At 42.2% G+C, this 21615-nt stretch overlaps 1 protein-coding gene across 7 annotated transcripts in view; it reads right to left on the bottom strand.

Moving 5' to 3' along the window:
• Positions 1–16615: 16615 nt before the first annotated feature.
• Positions 16616–21615, bottom strand: part of LOC145352005 (uncharacterized) — a 43493-nt gene continuing 38493 nt past the window's right edge. For all 7 annotated transcript variants that reach the window (XM_080201868.1, XM_080201869.1, XM_080201874.1 and 4 more), the window contains one exon: positions 16616–19685. In XM_080201868.1, the coding sequence (XP_080057994.1) occupies positions 18111–19349 (1239 nt within the window). In that variant the 5' untranslated portion in view covers positions 19350–19685 and the 3' untranslated portion in view covers positions 16616–18110. The remainder of the gene's footprint in view (positions 19686–21615) is intronic.

The following is a 21615-nucleotide window of genomic DNA, read 5'->3' as shown; positions in this document are numbered from 1 at the left end:
AGTGAAGAAGTTCTTCCACAACTCCGTTCTAAACCACCCCCCCCCTTTATCTTGAGGCTGTGCCCCCTAGTCCTACTGTCCTTTCTGAGCGGCAAGAGTCTCTACACCTCTATCCTATCCATCCCATTCATCATCTTATATGTCTCAATGAGATCTCCCCTCATTCTTCTAAACTCTAACAAGTACAAGCCTAGTTTATTCAGCCTCTCCTCATAGCTCAACCCCCTCAACTCCGGCATCAGCCTAGTAAACCTCCTCTGCACTCCCTCCAAGGCCAAAATATCCTTGCGTAAGTATGGCGACCAAAACTGCACACAGTACTCCAGCTGCGGCCTCACCAATGCCCTATATAGCCACAGCAAGACCTCCCTACTTTTATATTCAATCCCCCTCGCTATGAAGGCCAGCATCCCATTAGCCTTCCTGACCACCTGCTGCACCTGCAGGCTGGGTTTTTGAGACTCATGCACAAGGACCCCGAGGTCCCTCTGCACCGTCGTCTGCTGTAGTTTTTCGCCACGTAAGTAATAGTCCTTCCTACCATTATTCCTACCAAAGTGGACCACCTCGCACTTGCCAACATTAAATTCCATTTGCCAGTTCCTGGCCCATTCACCCAGCCTATCTAGATCCTTCTGTAGACTCTCCACACCCTCCACGCAATTTGCCATTCCACCAATCTTGGTGTCATCAGCAAATTTCGACGCCATACACTCGGTTCCCTCCTCCAGATCATCTATATAAATGGTAAATAGCTGAGGCCCCAGCACCGACCCCTGGGGAACTCCACTAGTCACCAACCGCCAATCCAAATAGCACCCATTGACCCCCACTCTCTGCCTCCTATTTGACAACCAATCCTCTATCCACGCTAACACCCTACCCCCAACTCCATGCCCCCTTACCTTCTGCAATAACCTCTTGTGAGGTACCTTGTCAAACGCCTTCTGAAAATCAAGAAAGACCACATCCACTGGCTCTCCTCTATCCACCGCCGTAGACACATCCTCATAGAACTCCAATAAATTTGTCAGACACGACTTCCCCTTAACGAAACTGTGCTGCGTCTGCTCTATCAAGCAATTCCCCTCAAGATGCCTCGCTATTTCCTCCTTGATGACGGATTCTAACATTTTACCTACAACAGACGTTAAACTAACCGGCCTATAATTCCCTGCCTTTTGCCTGCCACCCTTCTTAAACAACGGAGTAACATTAGCCGTTTTCCAATCTTCCGGCACTTCCCCGGAATCTAGCGACATTTGGAATATAACCACCAAGGCATCCACTATCACCTCCGCCATTTCTTTCAGAACCCTCAGATGCATTCCATCTGGTCCTGGGGATTTGTCCACAATCAGTCCCTCCAGTCTGTCGAGCGCCGCCTCTCTAGTAACAATAATGTCATTAAGACCCTCCAGTCCTACCACCTTTCCATCTCTAACACCCGGCAAATTATTCACGTCCTCCTCCGTGAAGACCGAAACAAAAAAGTTATTCAAGACCTCAGCCATTTCCCCATCCCCTACCACTAAGTCCCCCCTCTCATCCTCTAGGGGTCCAACGTTTACCCTAGCCAGCCTCTTCCTTTTTATATATTTATAAAAACTCTTGCTATCCTTTTTTATATTAAGCGCTAGCCTAGCTTCATAGTTTCTCCTACCCTTCTTTATCAACTTCTTTGTCAATCTTTGTTGACATTTAAACCTTTCCTAATCCTCTTCTCGCCCACTACTCTTAGCTACTCTAAACGCCTCCACTTTTAATTTAACACTTTCCTTCACCTCCTTCGTTATCCACGGCTTATTACCTTTGTCCTCTAATAATAATGCCGAACATAAACCAATCTAATCCAACATACATTATCTTCCCCCTTTTAAATAGTAATCCACCGACAATTGAAGAGGAAGGTTAATAGGTTAATGCAGTGGCGGGGGTGGGGGGGGAGGAGGGGATGTGGAATAAAGGAAGGATTTGCGATATAGAGGAAGTTTGGAGATAATAAATGACTAAAGGAGATGGCGAATAATGGCAAAGAGGCTTCTGCTTTTTAAATATCTCAACAAGACCAATCTTATTATCCACTTGCTCATTTACCTGTATTTCGTAATAACACTGTCCTACTTTTGGTAGCTCGGTGGCACAGTGATTGAAACTGCTGCCTCACAGCACCTGGAAACCAGATTCGATTCCTGGCTTGGTTACTGTCTGTTTATAGTTTGCACATTCCCAACGCCCCACACCGCCCCCACCCCCCGTGTCTACGTGGTTTTCATCCGAGTTCGACAGTTTCCTTCTCCAATCGGAAAGACATTCTAAATTCTCCCACTTTTCCCAAACAGGCACTGGCGTGTGTCGAAAAGGGATTTTTTCCAGTAACTTTAGTGCATTGTTAATGCAAGGCCGCTTGCGACACTAACAAATACACTTTAAAGTTTATGGTTCCCCCCGCTCCTCCACCCCCACCCCTCGCATACACACAATACCCGCTACAATTTCCATGGCGGGCGGGCCATCCCTTCATCTCTCAGTGTATTTGCTTAAAACATGCTGCGCCTCTCACTTGGTGAAAGGGAGAAGGATTATATTTGTTCAGGTGGTAGATATGTACGTTTGAATGTGTTGCCTAAGAGCATAACTGAATAAAACAAAAGGTTAGTGAGAAAGATTTTCGATTCAAATTGGAATTGAGAGTCCTGGGGTTCAAAAAGCGAAGTCCGGTTTAGGCTACGATTAGATCAGACATCATTAACTCTCAGCGCAAGCTGGAAGGGCCGGTCGCCTATTGTTCCCCCTCTTATTTTTTCTCCATTCATCTGGTCGTCCATTTGAACTTGTCTGTAGATAATTTATGTTAATCATTTTCTTAAGACTGCCGGTTCTGGTAAAAGTGACCGTTTCCTCCTCCTGCAGACAGACGGAACCTGATTTCTTATTTATGTCAAGTTATCATTTCTCAAGATTAGATCCTGTTCCACGTGATGCATCTCAGTGTCACTGGCGTTCTTTTTACACTTTGAGATTTCGAAGTATGACCACGACGTTGCCAAATATTCAGCAATACCATACTTAAACAAAATAACCAATGTCATGTCAGACCGTTGTGACTTTTTTTTTGATTCACTATTAACAACTATTAATAATGTATTTTTTTCTGTTCAATTCATTTAAGTTTTATACTCTTTGCTCTTTTGTTTAATTACTTATGACTGTGTGGCAAAATTCCATTTCAATTGCGTTTTTGGAGTTTTCTGATGATATCACTGTAGTGGTCGAATCTCAATCATAAGAACATAAGAAATAGGAGCAGGAGTAGGCCAACTAGCCCTTCAAGCCTGCCCCGCCATTCAATAAGATCATGGCTGATCTGTCGTGGCTCAGTTCCACATTCCCGCCCTCTCCCCATAACCCTTAATCCCCTCTCTTATCAAAAACCCATCAACCCGCGTCTTAAAAATATTTAGCGAGGCAGCCTCCACCACTTCAACGGGCAGAGAATTCCAGAGATTCACCACCCTTTGAGTGAAGAAGTTCCTCCTCAACTCCGTTCTAAACCGCCCCCCCCTTTATCTTGAGGCTATGCCCCCTAGTCCTACTATCCTTTCTGAGCGGGAAGAGTCTCTCCACCTCTATCCTATCCATCCCATTCATCATCTTATACGTCTCAATGAGATCTCCCCTCATTCTTCTCAACTCTAACGAGTACCAGCCTAATCTATTCAGCCTCTCCTCATAGCTCAACCCCCTCAACTCCGGCATCAGCCTAGTAAACCTCCTCTGCACTCCCTCCAAGGCCAAAATATCCTTGCGTAAGTACGGTGCCCAAAACTGCACACAGTACTCCAGCTGCAGACTCACTAATGCCCTATACAGCCGCAGCAAGACCTCCCTACTTTTATATTCAATCCCCCTCGCGATGAAGGCCAGCATCCCATTCGCCTTCCTGACCACCTGCTGCACCTGCAAGCTGGGTTTTTGCGACTCATGCACAAGGACCCCGAGGTCCCTCTGCACTGTCACCTGCTGCAGTTTTTCTCCACGCAAGTAAAAATCCTTCCTACCATTATTCCTACCAAAGTGGACCACCTCGCACTTGCCAACATTAAATTTACTCATTCTGCTTCTCCTGGAAAGCAGTCAGCGTAATCAAGGACTTTAGGCATCACAGGAATACTACTTTCCACATCCTTCATTTGGGAAAATAAGATACACACATCTGAAAACACATACCAACTGACTCAAGAACACTTTCTTTAGAGATTAAATAGCCCTATCATACATTCAATTGATCTTCTCTTCACCACACGTGCAACTGAAAAACTATATTCCACACCCTAAAGTTTTGTTTTCGTCTACATGCATAATGGACGGTTTATCTTGTCTGTAAAATGCACAAGAAACAATTTTCACTCTATCTCAATGCATGTGACAATAAATCAAATCAGATCATCATATTCTTCTATAGAAAGGCAATCAATTTGCTGCAATGAATGCTATTTTCATTTTTTTAAATTGAATCTTATTCAAATGATAAGATAATTACCTGTGAATTTGTCTACTAAATTGTTGATGTTTAATTCTATGTGTTACAGTTAACACAATGGCAATTGTGATCCTGAAACGAGGGAAATGTGGCCTCTCCAAATGTATCACTCAGTACCTAATGGCAATGACATCAGCAGATCTACTACTCGTCGTCACTGATGTTATATTGAATCGACTTAATAATATGTATTTCCCTGTCAATTTCTTATCTATTACTCCAGTGTGTGCGTTGACAACAGCTGCATTTCTTTCTGCAACAAATTGTTCTGTTTGGTTTACAGTTGTTTTTACCTTTGATCGGTTTGTAGCCATTTCTTGCCAGACACTGAAACTACGATATTGCACCAAGAGAACTGCGGTTGTGGTTGTCATAACAGTGACCATTTTCAGCTGTGTGAGGTGCATTCCCTGGTATCCTGTCTTTAGACCTTCAATCATGATTGACAATGTTCCATGGTTTTGCATTGAGAAAGATCTCTATTACACCTCACCCTTTTATATAGTGTATGAGCAGATTGACGTTATACTAACACCATTGCTTCCATTTGCCCTGATTTTGGTTTTCAATATTTTCACTGCTAGGAATATTATAATTGTCACTAAGCTGCGGAGGAGCCTCAGGGGACAAGGCAAATCAGAGAATCATATTGACCCAGAAGTAGGGAGCCGAAGGAAATCCATTATATTACTCTTTGCTTTGTCTGCCAATTTTATACTGTTGTGGATTCCATTTATTGTGTACTTGTTAACCTGGAGAACTGTAAACTACAATTACACAGACAAAAGCTTTACCAATACAGAATATGTCGCTCAGCAATGTGCATACATGCTGCAGCTTCTGAGTTCATGCACCAACACCTGCATTTATGCACTAACCCAGAGGAAATTCAGAGAGGAGTTAAAGAACGGGGTTAAATATCCATTTATTCTAATTTCAAAATTATTCAAACAAAAGTAAAACAGAACTGTAATAAAAGAGTGATCTGTCACTCTCCTTTCAAACTGTAACACTGCTGTCACTTTTCTATTATTGTGATAAAATATATTCTTTACACTTGTGACAATGGTAGATTTTTTTCATTCACATCTTGCAAAGTCTTGCAGTCTTAACAGTCATTACGACTGTGTCCCCCTAAAATGACACTTCTCCATTTTCTCGCTCAGTGAGATTTCAATAGTCACTCCATTCCTACATATAATTACATGGTGAGAGCATATATGCTAGAAACATCTTGTCTGGTCCCTGCAGCTGCAGATTCAGCCAAAGGCCACGGCGGCATATTGGTTGGCTGTGTTGATTCAAAGCACCAGGGTGCCAGATTCGATTGCAGCCTTGGGTCCTTGTCTGTCTGCTCGTGTCTGTGTGGGTTTCGTTTGGGTTCTCAGGTTTCAACTGACAGTGACAAAGACGTGTATGGAGTATGCATCTGCAGGGTAGCTGAATTAGTCATGGTAAATGCATGGGGTTACGGTGATAGTGCATGGAGATGAGCTTGGGTAAGATCCTCTTTCCGAGAGACAGTACATACTTGATGGGCTGAATGACATCCAAATATAGAATGATTCTATATTTGGAGCCCTTCTCTTTTTTAGCTGCAACGAGGACACATCAACATAATTCAGGGGACAGATACAGTGTTGGGTCCCAGATTTATATCTGCATCACTTTCCTCAACATGATGTGTCTTTGGGTTGTCGAGCTATTTGTTTGATATTGAATGCTGGATCATATGCAATTTACTCGAGTGCAACATTTAATTGGAAGCGACTTTCAAAACTGCTGTTAACTCACTTCTATTGCCATGGATTCCTTATTTTCCATGGTGACTGTTGTATGCTGCAAATGATTTTTTTAAAAATAATTTTGCATCTGGGATGCAAGCCCATTGACATCCCGTCTTTTTATCCTCTTTGTTACATAGGGAACCATATTTCTCCTCTCTATTCCAACGTGCTTCCTTGTCAGTCCATGTCTGGCTTGGTACCCCATCCCCTCAATGTCTTCAACAACTTTTGTGTTTATTACACAAAATGTTGCAGGCTACTCCTGTCTGTCAGTATGTACAGAAATTTGCTGTTCTTTGCAGTGCAGCTATTTACCCTTGGCCATTGACTCAGGCCCATTAACCATTGTTGTGGCCATGTTCAGGGAGGTCCAACTTACACCTGATTCACTCTCTACCTATACAGTTTCCTTTAAAATTCTTTATTAAATCTCACATTTACAAACCAGTTTTATATTTATAATTATATTTTATATTGACAATTTTTTTCTTTGGCTTGGCATTCATCTTTGAGGTAACATGAATTTATAAAGGTCTGGAAATTCTGGGATGTCTATTATCCACTTTGAAAATTCTCTTGTAACCTATTCAAATAAAGAAAAAGAAAATACTGTGGATGCTGAAAATCTAAAATTTATATAAGAAGTATTGTAAATGTTCATTAGATCTTGAAGCACCTGTGGAGAATGAGGCAGAGTTAATGTTTGGGTTCCCATAGAACACTTCTGCAGCACTAAAAAAGAGTGATAAATGTGTTTCATTGTGTAGTGTGCAGAGGGGTGGAGCAGCTGGAGAAGAGTAAAAGGTCAACGATTAGTGAGAGTGAAGAGAGCTTACAATAAAAAAAAATGAAAGGCAAAGGTTAAAGTTGTGTTGATGGAAGCAGCGAGGGTTATGGAATTTGCAAATCACAGCACAAACGTGTGACAACAGAATGTGTACAGTGCTCGGTGAAGCAAAATCTTAAGGAGTCTGATACACGGCCAAGAAGGAGATGTTGCGACAAAAAATGTTCAAAAATGTCCAGGATAGAGGGAAAATACTGCTTTATTAAGTTGTTGAAACTCAATGTTGAGTGCAGTTATTGGAAGATGGGATCCCACTCGTTCACTTTGTGCTGGGTTTCACTGAAACATTCCAGTAGATCAAGGATTGACATCTGAGCATGAGTATAGGCTGCTGAGTTGAATTTCTAAGCAGCAGAAAGATTGGGATCATGGTTGCATGCTTAGCAATCGTATTACATGAAGCATTCACCCAGCCTGTTTTGTACCTCCATTGGGGGCAGTGAATACTGTAGGCAAAATTGCTGGAGGTGGAACTGAAACGGTGCTTCAGTTGTAAAAAGTGGTTGGATTTTGGGCGTTGAAGAAAGAGGAAATAAAGGGACAGAGGTTGCATCTTCGGTGACGGCAGGAAAAGGTTAACCTGGGAAAGTGGTGAGGCCTTAGAGTGATAGAGAAAGGGGTATGACTGAAGGAATCACCTCTGCAGAATAATTTCATAGAATGATGGGGGTTTATGAGGGGAATGCATATTTAACATGGCATCTATGTGGAGTTGGGGGAAGAGTGAATGATCTTCTGAACGCGAAGGCTAGTGTGTCAAAATGTGAGGAAAATGGGGGACTCTCATCATTCTAGTCAGGCAGCACAGTCTAGATTACACTGCAATAGTTACAGAATTATAGCTCTGTTGACAGCAGCTTGGAGGAAGGAAATGATTCAATAAAATCATCACTCTCTGCAAATTTTTAGATCAACAAATCATTTTACGCTGCCATGTATGACGTGAGCTCCAATTTCTCCTGATCTCTAGCACAGAGGTGTTAGATGAGAGTACATCGAAGACGCAGGACAAAGTGAATTGGATGATCAGTTTAACACAAATATTAATGCCACAGTTTCAATCAATGGGTGGTTGATACAACACTTTTCAATTAATTGTGGAGTGTAGTGAGGAATTTTGATTCTGTTGCCGAATATCTTTAGAAGGACCAACTTTTTTTTTTAGAAAATACAAATACAATACTTTTCAGATGTAAAATGACTCTGTAGAAAAGTGTAAATTAAATTTATTTTAAAAGACTAATTTATTAAACCATTGAAGAATTAAAATTGACATACAAAAAGATGATACTTAACATACAAAAAGACAGAACAATAACTTCGGCCGAAGTGATCTCAGCTATGCCAGGCAACAGAACATCAGCAGAGAGCTTTCTGAAAAGATTGTGTGTTCATACCAAAATGTAAATTAATTATACTCTTTTGTTCTCAATAGTTCAATTGATTAATTAGCTCAGTACAATTTCATTTATTAATCAATATGTCAATCTAATCATGACAGTTTTTATTAAATCAATTCAAATCTCCCCATCAGCACCAGCAAACACTTCCCCTGGGACATTCGTTCCAGTCCTGTCCAGGTGCAGATCACCCCATTTGTACTGGTCCCACCTTTGCCAGAAATAGTTCCAATGTCCTAGGAATTTGAATCCTTCCCTCTTGCACTACTCTCAAGCCACGTATTCACCACCTTAGCTATGCTGACATTCCTACTCTGACTAACGCATGGCACTGGTAGCAATCCTGAGAGTATCATCTTTGTTTAACCCCTAACTCCCTAAATTGAGCTTGTAAGATCTCATTTTTTTTTAACCTACGTTGTTGCTACCTATGTGCATGACAGTTGGCTGCTCACCCTTCCCCAGCTCCAGAATGTCCTCCAAGATATCCTTGACTCTTGCACCAGGGAGGCAACTTACCATCCTGGAGTCTTGTTTGTGTCCACTGAAACCCCTGTCTATTCTGCTTACAATTGAGCCCGCTCTCACTATTGCTTTGCCACTCTTTTTCCTGCCCTACTGTACACGGTGCCCTGAATCTGGCTGCTACCACATTCTCTTGATGAGCCATCCGCCCCAACAATATCAAAAATGGTATATGTTTTGGAGGGAGATGCCCACAGGGGACTCCTGCACTACCTTCCTACTCTTCCTCTGTCTGGTGGTCACCCATTCTCTATTTCCCTCAATAATTTTTATTTGCGGTGTGACCAACTCACCGAATGTGCTATCCACGGCTCCCTCAGCATCATGGATGATCTAGAGTGAATCTATCCACAGCTCCAGAGCCATCAAGTTGTCTAACAGGAGCTGCAGTTGAGCACACTTTGTGCACATGAGGGAGCCATGGACACCAGAAAGGTCCCTGAATTCCCACATTGCAAAAGAGGAGCATGACACAGGTCTGGACTCTCCTGTCATGACTTAACCCATAAGTTAACTGACAACAGCTACAATGCCAATAGAAAAAAGTAAAAAAAAAACTTACCAGTCACCAGCCAATCACTTACCTGTTGGTTGTAACATCATGGTTTGATTTCTTTCTGCCTCATATTTGCCCTCAAGTCTCCCTCGCAGGTCTACCTCTCCATTCCACTTGAAGATGAGCATCTCTATTCCGTCTGCACTGAATTCCCACTCAGCTCCAAATTCCCGATACCTTCACTCAGGCTGAAATCTCACTACGGCTGACTGGTCCTGCATAAGCTCAACATGATGAACAGCAGGACCCCTGGAAAGCACCGACAATCAGAGGGACTTTGGTGTGCATGTGCACCGGTCCTTTAAGAGCAGGATAGGTCGTAGAAGTGATTAAGAAAGAATATTATGCACTTGAATTTATTAGCTGAGACAGAGTTTAAGATCAGGAGGTTATGCTGGAAGCATATAAACTGATGGTTAGGCCTCAGCTAGTGTCTGGTATGCTATTCTGCAATCTACATTAGAGGGGGGATGTGATAGGACTGGCAAGTGTGCAGAGGAGAATTACCAGCTTGTTGCCTGGGCTGGAGAGTTTTAGTGCTGAAGGGAGATTACATAGATTGGTTTGTTTCCCTTGGGGCAAAGAAGATTGAGAGGCCACATTTTTTTTTCTGATATAAAGTTATGAATGTCATAGATAAAGTTAGGGTGGCATGGGGCAAAGTGGCGAGCACTGCTGCTGCATACCACTAGGAATCCGGGTTCAGTACCAGACTTGGGTGTTGACTATCTTTGTGGAGTTTGCACGTTGTGCCTATGTCTGCATGGGTTTCCTCTGGGTGTTGCAGTTTCCTCCCACAGTCCAAAGATGCACATGGTGGTAGATTCGCCTTGGTAAATTCACAGGATTTCAGAGATAGGGTGAAGTGGAGGTGCCTGGGTGGAGGCTCTTTCAGTGTCGGTGCACAGTGGCCTGAGTGGCTTTTTCTTTTTCTGCACTGTAACATTTCTCTGATTCTGTTCAAATAATCAGGAGGAAACTTTTCCTCTTGGTGAAGGAATCAGTGACTAGGGGGCATAGATTGAAGGCAAGAGACAAGAGGTTCACAAGAGATGTGAAGAGATGTGATTCCTTGGTTTTCACCCAAGGAATGGTGGGACTCTGGAATTAACTGCCTCAAAGGGTGGTGGAAGCAGTAAAAAAATTATTTAGGTGCGCACTTGTGATGCCTGTGACAACAAAAATCAAGCCAGCATTTGGTCTACCATCACCAAAGTTGCCCCTCCAGAAATTGGCAGATGTTGAAATCCTCACCCATTTGAAGTACTTATCGACAAAAGTAAACAGATGTCCCACTGGGTCGAACATTAGTGTAAGCTGCACTTGCATTGGATGGACATCTCCCAGTCTCTCTTTGATGTTCTCTCACAGCTTCCTGTCATAATTGAGTAGCACAAGGGATCTTCATCACTTGAGCTTGAAAAGCCACTCATTGCCATGCAAGGAAGACTTCTAACATAGATGGAATTCCAGCTGAACTGGCTCAAGTGCAGACTCAGCCACTGTCATAACTTCAGGACATCAACCTCCTCTGTTGGAAGGTAGGCTCAAATCCACCAGTTATGTCGGATGAAAAAATAATCAGTACATATATATAAAAAAAACAAGGTGACAAAGGAGATTGTAACAACTACAGTGTCATCTCACTCCCGAAACTCTCAGGGCAGATCTCTTCTGGAGTCATGCTGAAATATTTCATCTCCTCGCAACCCAAATGTATCCAGAACCAAAGGATATCTGTGCTGACAGATCTGCAGTAGACATAGTCCTCTCCATACACCAGCTACAAGAGAATTGTACCATTGATATTCAATTTAAAATGCTGCCAGCTTCCCCTGAGAAAAGTATAATTGCAGGATGAAAGTAAACCTTTAATGATAAATAACAATGTACTATTGTTAAAGACACTTAAAAGTTTCTCTGAAGATAAGCTTCAGCTTTCAAGTTATGATCCAGATATCACAAACTGGGAAGTTCCACACTACCTTTTGCAGAGAAGTTTTCAGTTTATCTGTAAAAGCTAATGTTTTGTTTTATTATGATCATTTGGAAAGTTGCCTGAAGGTGCGAAGTATTTGGTAAACATATTCATGACTGAGTTAGCCAGAAATCAGTTTGTCAGAAGTCAAGGGGGATATTTCCTCCGTAAATTGGGAGGACAGTAAGAAATAAATCCAATAATCTAATAAAATCTTCAGAAATTGAATACTATGAGAATAGCTTTCACTGGGTTGAAATAAACCAACAAATGTTGGGTAAAGTGGAGAAAAACAGCATAAGAATTGGAAAAACACAATTTATAACAGTATTTGAGAACTGGAGAATCATGAAAAGCATCTTTCAGGCATAAACTTTTCTTTGAAGCTTTGTATTTAAAACATGCTGACAATTTCAAATTATGTGAGATAATCTGTGTTGGGGATGGGAATGATGTGAGGTGGAGAGGGATGATCTGCAGTGAAGGATGATCATCCTGGGGTTGGTGGGGGGAATGGGGGGGGGGGTGGAGGGGGGAGCGTAGGCTGATCTGCGGTGGAAGGATGATTCACAATAGTGTAAGATGATGCATGGTGGTGGGGAGAAGAAGTGATGAATCGCAGTCAATAGATACCACATTTTATTTGAAAAGCATTTACACTTACTCTTGGGGTAGCTCAAAGGTTTGTGTTGCTTATTTTGATAATCATGGTAGCTTCAGTATGTTAATGACAGAATGTAACCAAGATATTAGGAAAACAAGTTTTTAGTTAGGTCAGCCAGAAGTCAGTTTGTCAGACATCAGGAGGGATATTCCCTCCTTAAGGTTCAGACATCTGTTAAGAAATTAGGTTCAATAGCCTTATGAAATCTTCAGAAATTTATTGAGTATTATAGGAATTGCTTTCCTTGGGTTGACGAATATATTTTGCCAATGACGTGTCTACAACACATACTCTGAAACAAGACAAAGCTTATTTGATGGCAGATTTCATGACCCCGTATGTAAATCAGCTATCTGAAGAAAGGTTAAACAGGCTCCCAGCAAGTGAAATTAATTCCTAGATTTCTGATGGAAATGCCAAGGATTAACTTGAACGCGTGTCTCTTTGTTAATGGGCAGATGAATAAGTGATTGACACAAGACTCTCCAGCAATAAGGTCTCTCAAAGGACTTTTCAAATCATTTCAATGTTTCTCACAATAAGAACATAAGAACATAAGAAATAGGAGCAGGAGTAGGCCATCTAGCCCTTCGAGCCTGCCCCGCCATTCAATAAGATCATGGCTGATCTGTCGTGGCTCAGTTCCACTTTCCTGCCCTCTCCCCATAACCCTTAATCCCCTCTCTTATCAAGAACCCATCAACCTGCTTCTTAAAAATATTTAGCGAGGCAGCCTCCACCACTTCAACGGGCAGAGAATTCCAGAGATTCACCACCCTTTGAGTGAAGAAGTTCCTCCTCAACTCCGTTCTAAACCGCCTCCCCTTTATCTTGAGGCTGTGCCCCCTAGTCCTACTGTCCTTTTTTGAGCGGGAAGAGTCTCTCCACCTCTATCCTATCCATCCCATTCATCATCTTATACGTCTCAATGAGATCTCCCCTCATTCTTCTAAACTCTAACGAGTACAAGCCTAGTTTATTCAGCCTCTCCTCATAGCTCAATCCCCTCAACTCCGGTATCAGCCTAGTAAACCTCCTCTGCACTCCCTCCAGGGCCAAAATATCCTTGCGCAGGTGCGGCGCCCAAAACTGCACACAGTACTCCAGCTGCGGCCTCACCAATGCCCTATACAGCTGCAGCAAGACCTCCCTACTTTTATATTCAATCCCCCTCGCTATGAAGGCCAGCATCCCATTCGCCTTCCTGACCACCTGCTGCACCTGCAAGCTGGGTTTTTGCGACTCATGCACAAGGACCCCGAGGTCCCTCTGCACCGTCGCCTGCTGCAGTTTTTCGCCACGTAAGTAATAGTCCTTCCTACCATTCTTCCTACCAAAGTGGACCACCTCACACTTGCCAACATTAAATTCCATTTGCCATTTCCTGGCCCATTCGCCCAGCCTATCTAGATCCTTCTGCAGACTCTCCACACCCTCCGCACAATTTGCCTTTCCCCCAATCTTGGTGTCATCAGCAAATTTCGACACCCTACACTCGGTTCCCTCCTCCAGATCATCTATATAAATGGTAAATAGCTGAGGCCCCAGCACCGACCCCTGGGGCACCCCACTAGTCACCAACCGCCAATCCCAATAGCACCCATTGACCCCCACTCTCTGCCTCCTATTTGACAACCAATCCTCTATCCACGCTAACACCCTACCCCCAACTCCATGTCCCCTGACCTTCTGCAATAACCTCTTGTGAGGTACCTTGTCAAACGCCTTCTGAAAATCCAGAAAGACCACATCCACCGGCTCTCCTCTATCCACTGCCATGCTGGCTTCAGCTGAACATGTTGGCCCAGAGAACTGAGAAAACATGAAGCCGCCATGTTCAGCATTGGAAATCAGCTTCAACTGTCCATTTGTCCAATCTGGGACCAGCAAACCATTCTAAGGAGACACTCACTCCATCCAGAGATTTGCAACCCCTTCCCTTCATCTATTTCTCCAATCAGGGACCAACAAATTGTGTTCCCTTTTCAGAACATACGCCTTTTTTTCTGTTTAGCTGATGTCTGAAATCAAAACGGTAGTTTATTAAATACAATTTATTCAAATTAGTGACGAATTTGAACCCCTGTAACTCCCACACCAAAATCTTATACCTATGAGTGCATGGGCAAGTGTAAAAACCAAAGTAGTCCAGAATGAGGTGTTAGTTGTGACTCAGTGGTCACAATTCTAGCTTTGTATCAGAGATTGGAGGTTGAAATCCACATCCAGCAACATGAGTGTTTAACCTAGGTTGATATTTTGATGCAGTATTGAGGGAGCACTGTCACAGGTCCTGTCTACCAGATGAGATTGTCAACTTTGGCCCCAATGTCCCTTCAATTGGATGTAAAATCTCCCATGAATCATTGTAAAGATTGGGGGGTGTTCTCCCCGGTGAGCTGTTCAATATTTATCCCTCAACAAACATCACTGAGCAGGTGCTCTGGCCACAATCACATACAACAATCATGACTGCGGTGCCCACATTACAATAATGGCTAACTTGGGACATCATAAAATTGTGAAAGGCTCTGTATCAATACAAATCTTCCACTAACAAAGGAGAAAAGAGCAGAAACGGAACAGTTCGTAACAGATCATCAGTCAGTCTCTTCCAAAACACAAACTAATTTCATCAGCTGTCAGATGAGCATGGTTCAGTCCTGCATGCGATGTAGTGACAGCAAAAAGAGTAGAGTCAAAACCCACGCAGTCACTTGCAAATTTACTGGTTTCTCTGCTGAGTAGGTGTTAGGTTAAATAATGTTCCACATAGGGAACACATAATTAGTCTGTACCTGGTGTGAGTGCATTGGTGTTACAGCAGACTATTTTAACTTCTCATTGTCCAAACATTTTAAAGAGTCTGTTATCAACATGAGCCAGTTGATATTTACTGGGTTACATCGACTAAGCAAATCCCTTCCCATACAGGGATAAACAACCGTTTCCAGTGTGAATGCACTGATGTCTCAGCAAATCAGTCAGAATATTTAATCCCTCTGTTCATCAGTGTGAACAGGCTGAGGTGAAATGAGTGCATTTCAACAAATGAATCCCTTGAACCACACACAGCAACTGAACAGCAATTTCTTTTTTAATTAATTGAAGGGATATTGGGTGCAGGTAGCATTTATTGACCATCTTGGTGGTGAGCTGCCTTCTTGAACCACTGAAGTCCATGTGGTGTAGATTCACCTGCAGTACTGTTAGGGAGGGAGTTCCAGGGTTTTGACACAATGACAGTGAAGGAATAGTGATGTATTTCCAAGTCAGGGTGATGAGTGGCTTGGAGGGGAGCTCCAGGCAATGTTTCAATAAATCTGCCACCCTTGTCCTTCTAAGTGCTTAGAGGTTTGTAAGATGTTGTCAAGAACACTTGATGAGTTCTTGCTGTACATGTTGCAGATAATATTGTGCATTGATGGTTGGGGGGGGGGGGGGGGGGAGTGAACGCTAATGAAAGGGATGGCAATCCAGATGGCTATTTTATCCTGGATGATGTCCAACTTCTTCATGCTGATGAAGCTCCACTCTTCCAAGCAAGGGGGACAATCTTCTATCAAACTCCTGACTTATGTCTTGTAGATTTGGACAGGCCTTGGGGAGTCAGGAAATGAGTTGCTCACCACAGGATTCTGAGTCTCTGTGTTAGGCAAACAGAAGTAATTTTAAGGGATTTATGTTCGTTTCATTAACTGTTAGAAATAAAGTTAATTTAGTGGTTCTGTGTAAGGAGAGTGAATTTCTAGAGGAATTCATATTAGAAAAAAATGTTTGTATGTGTACAGATTGTATGTGTAACTGTATTTCTATTATGCTTAGAGAGATGGTTACAGCATGAAAAGCAAGTAACAGTTTGGGGAAGTAAAACGCTGTATATTGGTGACCAGGGGCACCTTCGGGGTAACAAGGCTTTACTCATGGCAGTTTGTTACAGGAAACTAGAGAGGGAATATCTCCTTAAACATTGTTAGATGAAAAGCCATTCAATGGTGTAATGGTTAAGAAAGCCAGTGATAGAAAACTAAAGGACAACTTAAGGAAACAAGAGAAATGGAAAGAAGCTTCTCATAAGTCTGAAGTTGAAGGAACAAAGAACTAGAACTTCAACGGTGTACGGTTCAATGAAGACCAACAGCTGAGAAGAAACTGGCTCGTGAAAGGCCACAAAAATAGCTGTTGGGGTCCTGGACCAGAATCCCAAATTACAACAGGAAGCCAGACTCAACCCCAAAAAAGTTTTTATTTTTGGGATAAACGTGAAGCTAGGAAGCTTTGCTCCAGGAGTAGTTTCACTGACAAATTAGGGATCTTTTATCATAAAACAAACTTTATTTAATATTACACTTTAGATATACTTCTAACAAATGACACAGCTTAACTATTAACAGTTGAACAATACTTCAAAATGAACGGAAACAACTTTAATTTCTAAATTACTGTTGTCCCAGTTCCAAGTAAGCTCCATTCATGCATAGATAAAATCACTTTTAAATAAATACAGCTAGAAAACCAGGCATACTTGCTCTTTCAGAGAGATATTGAGTTCCAGAAGCCTGCAAAATCCTTCTAACTTCAATCAGGCTGCAGCTGCAACCGAAAAGCTATTTTCTGCTGGAGACCTAGCTCCTCCCCTTAAACACATTATCACATGACCCTGTCAATCAACCTAATCAAAAACCCCAGGGGAAATCTATTTAAAAAATCCATTTGCGCTATTCTAGTCAACACTACATGGCTAAAATTAGTAATTATCCTGTTCTCCCAGCATCTGAGCTGTATTCCCTAGACATACAGATTACCTCAAGAATAAAGCTGAATTTTAAACATTCTACGGAAACATAAAAAAAATATAAATATAGAAATGTTTAGCAATTACCCACTATCTTCACAATCTGATTTTATTCTAAGCTTTGTGAGATTTTAACATAGCCTGTGGAACCCAAGTTGAAATAATTGCGGATATTGGTTTTGGAGAAGAGGTGGAAAACTTGAAGCTGGATTCTCAATGAAAATAGCTGATGGAAAGCATGATTTGAAAGATGTGTTTAAAATGTAAACTTTTTTTTAGGAATTTGGAAGTCATGTAACAATCATCTGAAGGGGATTTTTGCGAAGAAATCCACATAAGATCAGTTAAGTGACATTGGCCATTTGGTTTCATAATGGGGTGGTATCTTTGAAAACTATACATTTGTAAATTTGGGGGAGTAAAGGAGTATTGTATCATAATCAAACTTCTCATGTTTAATTTTTTTTTCTTGTTTGAAGCGAATTAGCAATCCTGTGTTTCTGTTGCTCCGCATTTTCTAAAAATAGTAAAACTTGCAATCTTTTGAGCCAGGTTTCCATTCTGGAACCTTCCTATCAAGTAGTAAGATCAAATGGAATAACATCTTTTGGATGTAGTTTTTATATCTTTGATCAATGATAACCCCAAGGATATTGATAATCTCACCCAAGTATGAGCTGATTTATGGCTCAGCAGATTCCCTGTGCTTTTCAAACTCTTCCCACAGTCAGAGCATTTAAACTGCCTCTTATCAGTGTGAAGAAGTTGATGTTTAATGAGCTGCGATGACTGAGTGAATTCTTTCCACACACGGAGCTGGCGAATAGCCTCTTCCCAGTGTAAATACGCTGGTGTTTCATCAGTTCATTTCTGTTTGTCAATCCTTTCCTACAGTTTGAACATTTACATGGTCTCCCATTGGAGTGAACTGTTGTGTTGACTGAGATAAGTTTGTGATTCGCTTCTATACATGGAGCAGGTGAACAGTTTTTCTCCACTGTGAACATGCTTATATTCAGTGAGGGTGGAATACTGACTGGACCTCTTGCCACACTGACAGCATATGTATGATCTCCCCAGTGTGAACACGTAGATGTTCAGTAAGGTGAGAAGCACAAGTGAATCCCTTCCCACACATGGAGCAGGTGAAGGGTCTTTCCCCAGTGTGAACACGTAGATGTTCAGTGAGGTGAAAGGCGGAAGTGAATCCCCTCCCACATACGGGGCAAGTAAAGGGCCTCTCCCCAGTGTGAACACGCTTGTGTTCAGTGAGGTGGGAAGCACAAGTGAATGCCTTCCCACACATGGAACAGGTGAAGGGCCTCTCCCCAGTGTGAACACGTAGATGTTCTGTGAGGTGGGAAGCACAAGTGAATTCCTTCCCACACACAGGGCAAGTGAAGGGCCTCTCTCCAGTGTGAACACGTAGATGATCAGTGAGATGAGATAATTGCCTGAACTTCTTCTCACACTGAGAACAACTGAATGGTCTCTCTTCATTGTGAACTTGTTGGTGTTGAATTAAACCCTCACAACTCTTAAAACACTTTGCACAGAGAGAGCATTTAAAAGGTCTCTCCTCAGAGTGGACTTGTTGATGTTGAATTAAACCCTCACAGCTTTTAAAGCTCTTCTCACACTGAGAGCAACTGAATGGTCTCTCCTCAGAGTGAACTTGCTGATGCTGAATTAAACCCTCGTTGCTCTTAAAACACTTTACACAGAGAGAACATTTAAAAGGTCTCACTTCAGAGTGAACTTGTTGGTGTTGAATTAAACCCCCAGAACTCTTAAAACACTGTCCACAGACAGAGCATTTAAAAGGTCTCTCCTCAGTGTGAACTTGCTGGTGTTGATTTAAACCCCCAGAACTCTTAAAACACTGTTTACAGACAGAACATTTGAAAGGTCTGTCCTCAGTGTGAACTTGCTGGTGTTGAGTTAAACCCCCAGAACTCTTAAAAGTCTGTCTGCAGACAGAGCATTGTAAAGGTCTTTCCTCACTGTGAACTTGCTGGTGTTGAATTAAACCTTCATTGCTCTTAAAGCTTTTCTCACAGTCAGAACATTTGAAAGGTCTCTCCTCAGTGTGAACTTGCTGGTGTGACACTAGATTAAATGACTGAGCAAATCCTTTACCACACACAGAGCACGTGAATGGCCTTTCCACAGTGTGAGCATGCTGATGAATTTTCAGCTGAGATGGGGATTTGAATCCCTTCCCACAGTCTGAGCATTTACATGGTTTTTCCATGCTGTGGGTGTCCTTGTGTCCCTCCAGGGTGGATGACCAGTTGAATCTTACTTCACACAAACAATAGGTATATGGTTTCTCCAGGTGCTGAATGGTCTCAGGTTGTGTTAAGTTCTTCTACAGTCACAACACTGAAATAGTCTCTATTGGGTGTGCGCGTCTCAGGGCTTTTCCAGTCACATTGACGTTGGAAAATCTTTTTTTCAGACAAAATATTCTCCTTCCATATTCACAGGCTGATAATATTCAGGGTATAATGAAGCCAGAGATTCTAACAGATTTTGATGTGATGTTTCTTTCGCGTTTCCCATCTCGAGCTACTCTCCTTCCAAGAACCTGGAAAGGAATTTTACAGAAGTTATCACTGTCAGTACAAGATAGAAATTCAGAATAGACAATTCTAGTTGCTATGTAACACTGTTCCCCTCTGGTTTCTCCACAACATGTAGTTCAAACAAACGAGGAGCAAAACTCAAACAAATTCCAAACAGAAGCAAAGGGAACGTTGATGTGATTCTCAATGTCCACAAGATACTCTGTACCCATGGTGCCTAATGGCCATGGAACACATCAACTGTACTGGTGAACACTACTCCATCTACAGAACTGCCCAAAACATGGACACAGCCACAAATGAGAAGCAGCAACAGTGATTGCCCAACCAATACCATGGCTTTCATCTATCATGGATCTGGCAATTCCTGTCTTAAACAGACTTCACAAGATGATCGTCTAACTTATCCCTGCCCTTTCCGCACTGACAGCCAAAGATTAGGAGTGTATAACTGAAATGTAACCAGACAGTGAGGAGCAGCTGCTTCAGGTACCAATATTAAAGCAGCAGTTTCTCCCACTGAGATACACACAGTCCATGGTCTCAATGTTTGCAAACATTACTAGCAGCCTGGGAGTGGATGAGGTTGCTTAAAAACCTGTTTTTCAGGGAGTCTGAGTGGGGGATGGAGGGATTGAGAAAAGCAGCAAGGAACTCCAGGCTCAAAAGCAGTTTGGACAAAAATAAGCAGGATTGGTCAGGAAGAGATGGCGAGAGTAACAAAGGGAATGAAGCATTAGGCCAAAGGTGATAACAAGGACAATTAAGAAATCAAAGCTAAAGGCCACAGATCTATATGTACGTAGTATTCACAACAAACAAGATGAAAGATATAAATATGTGTTTGATTGAACAACTATTTTGGCGAAATGGCTGCAAAGTGACCAACATTAAGAAATAATTATTTCAGGGTGCTTAACCCTGCAAAAAGACAAGAAGAGTTGAAAAGGAGTGAGCAGCCCTGATAAGAAAGGATGGTAATCATGTTGTGGGGATGCCGGCATTGGACTGGGGTAAACACAGTAAGAAGTCTGACAACACCAGGTTTAAGTCCAACCAGTTTATTTGATAGTAAATTCACAATCAAATAAAATCGGTTGGACTTAAACCTGGTGTTGTCAGACATCTTACTAAGAAAGGATGGGCCAAAAGGAGAAAGGATCTTAGCTTTGAAAATGAACTAAGAAGCAATCAGAGGCAGCAATCATCGGAGAGAATTGCCAATTGGCCTCTTAATCGTGGGTGAAATGTACACAGAACAAAATCGATCTGATAAGAATGAGAATGAGTATATATACAATATTGGAGAAATGAAGACGCCAAGTCGGAACAAATTCCCGGGAGCTGCTGACTTTGCATCCTAGGATTTCCAAAGGGAGCTACAGAGTTGGTCCACTGGTTCAATTCATCCAAAGTTCCTGAGGTAGACTGGAGCCCTAAACCCCGCCCACTCCTTCCCTCACCAACATGGCCGCCCATATAAACCGTTCACTAAATAAAGTGAGCCTCCCGTCTGACAACACCAGGTTTTAGTCCAACCGATTTATTTGATAATAGACTCACAAGCTTTCGGGGTTAGCCCCTTCGTCAGGTGAATGGAGAGTTCTGGCCTCAGACAGAATGATCAGACAGAAGAACCCGTCTTGCGTTCATGTCGCACTATCTGTAACCCCCGTGACTTGCCTGGGTTTGCAAAACCTCACTTACTGTACTGTCTGGAGACAATACACATCTCTGTAACCTGTGATCAGTGCTCCTTCCACTCACATTATCAGCCACTTCAGGTCTTGAACAGCAGGTTAGGTGTAAGGATTCGCATTCTAATCAGTAATCTCTAAACTGTCTGTGTTTTATATGCTCTGTCTGAGGCCAGAACTCTCCATTCACCTGACGAAGGGGCTAACCCCGAAAGCTTGTGAGTCTATCAAATAA

The sequence above is a fragment of the Carcharhinus amblyrhynchos genome, chromosome 13 (assembly GCF_965287045.1).
Source record: "Carcharhinus amblyrhynchos chromosome 13, sCarAmb.v2.hapA, whole genome shotgun sequence".
NCBI lineage: Eukaryota > Metazoa > Chordata > Chondrichthyes > Carcharhiniformes > Carcharhinidae > Carcharhinus > Carcharhinus amblyrhynchos.
Note: the sequence above shows the minus strand (reverse complement) of the source record. Positions and strands in the feature narration are given on the sequence as shown.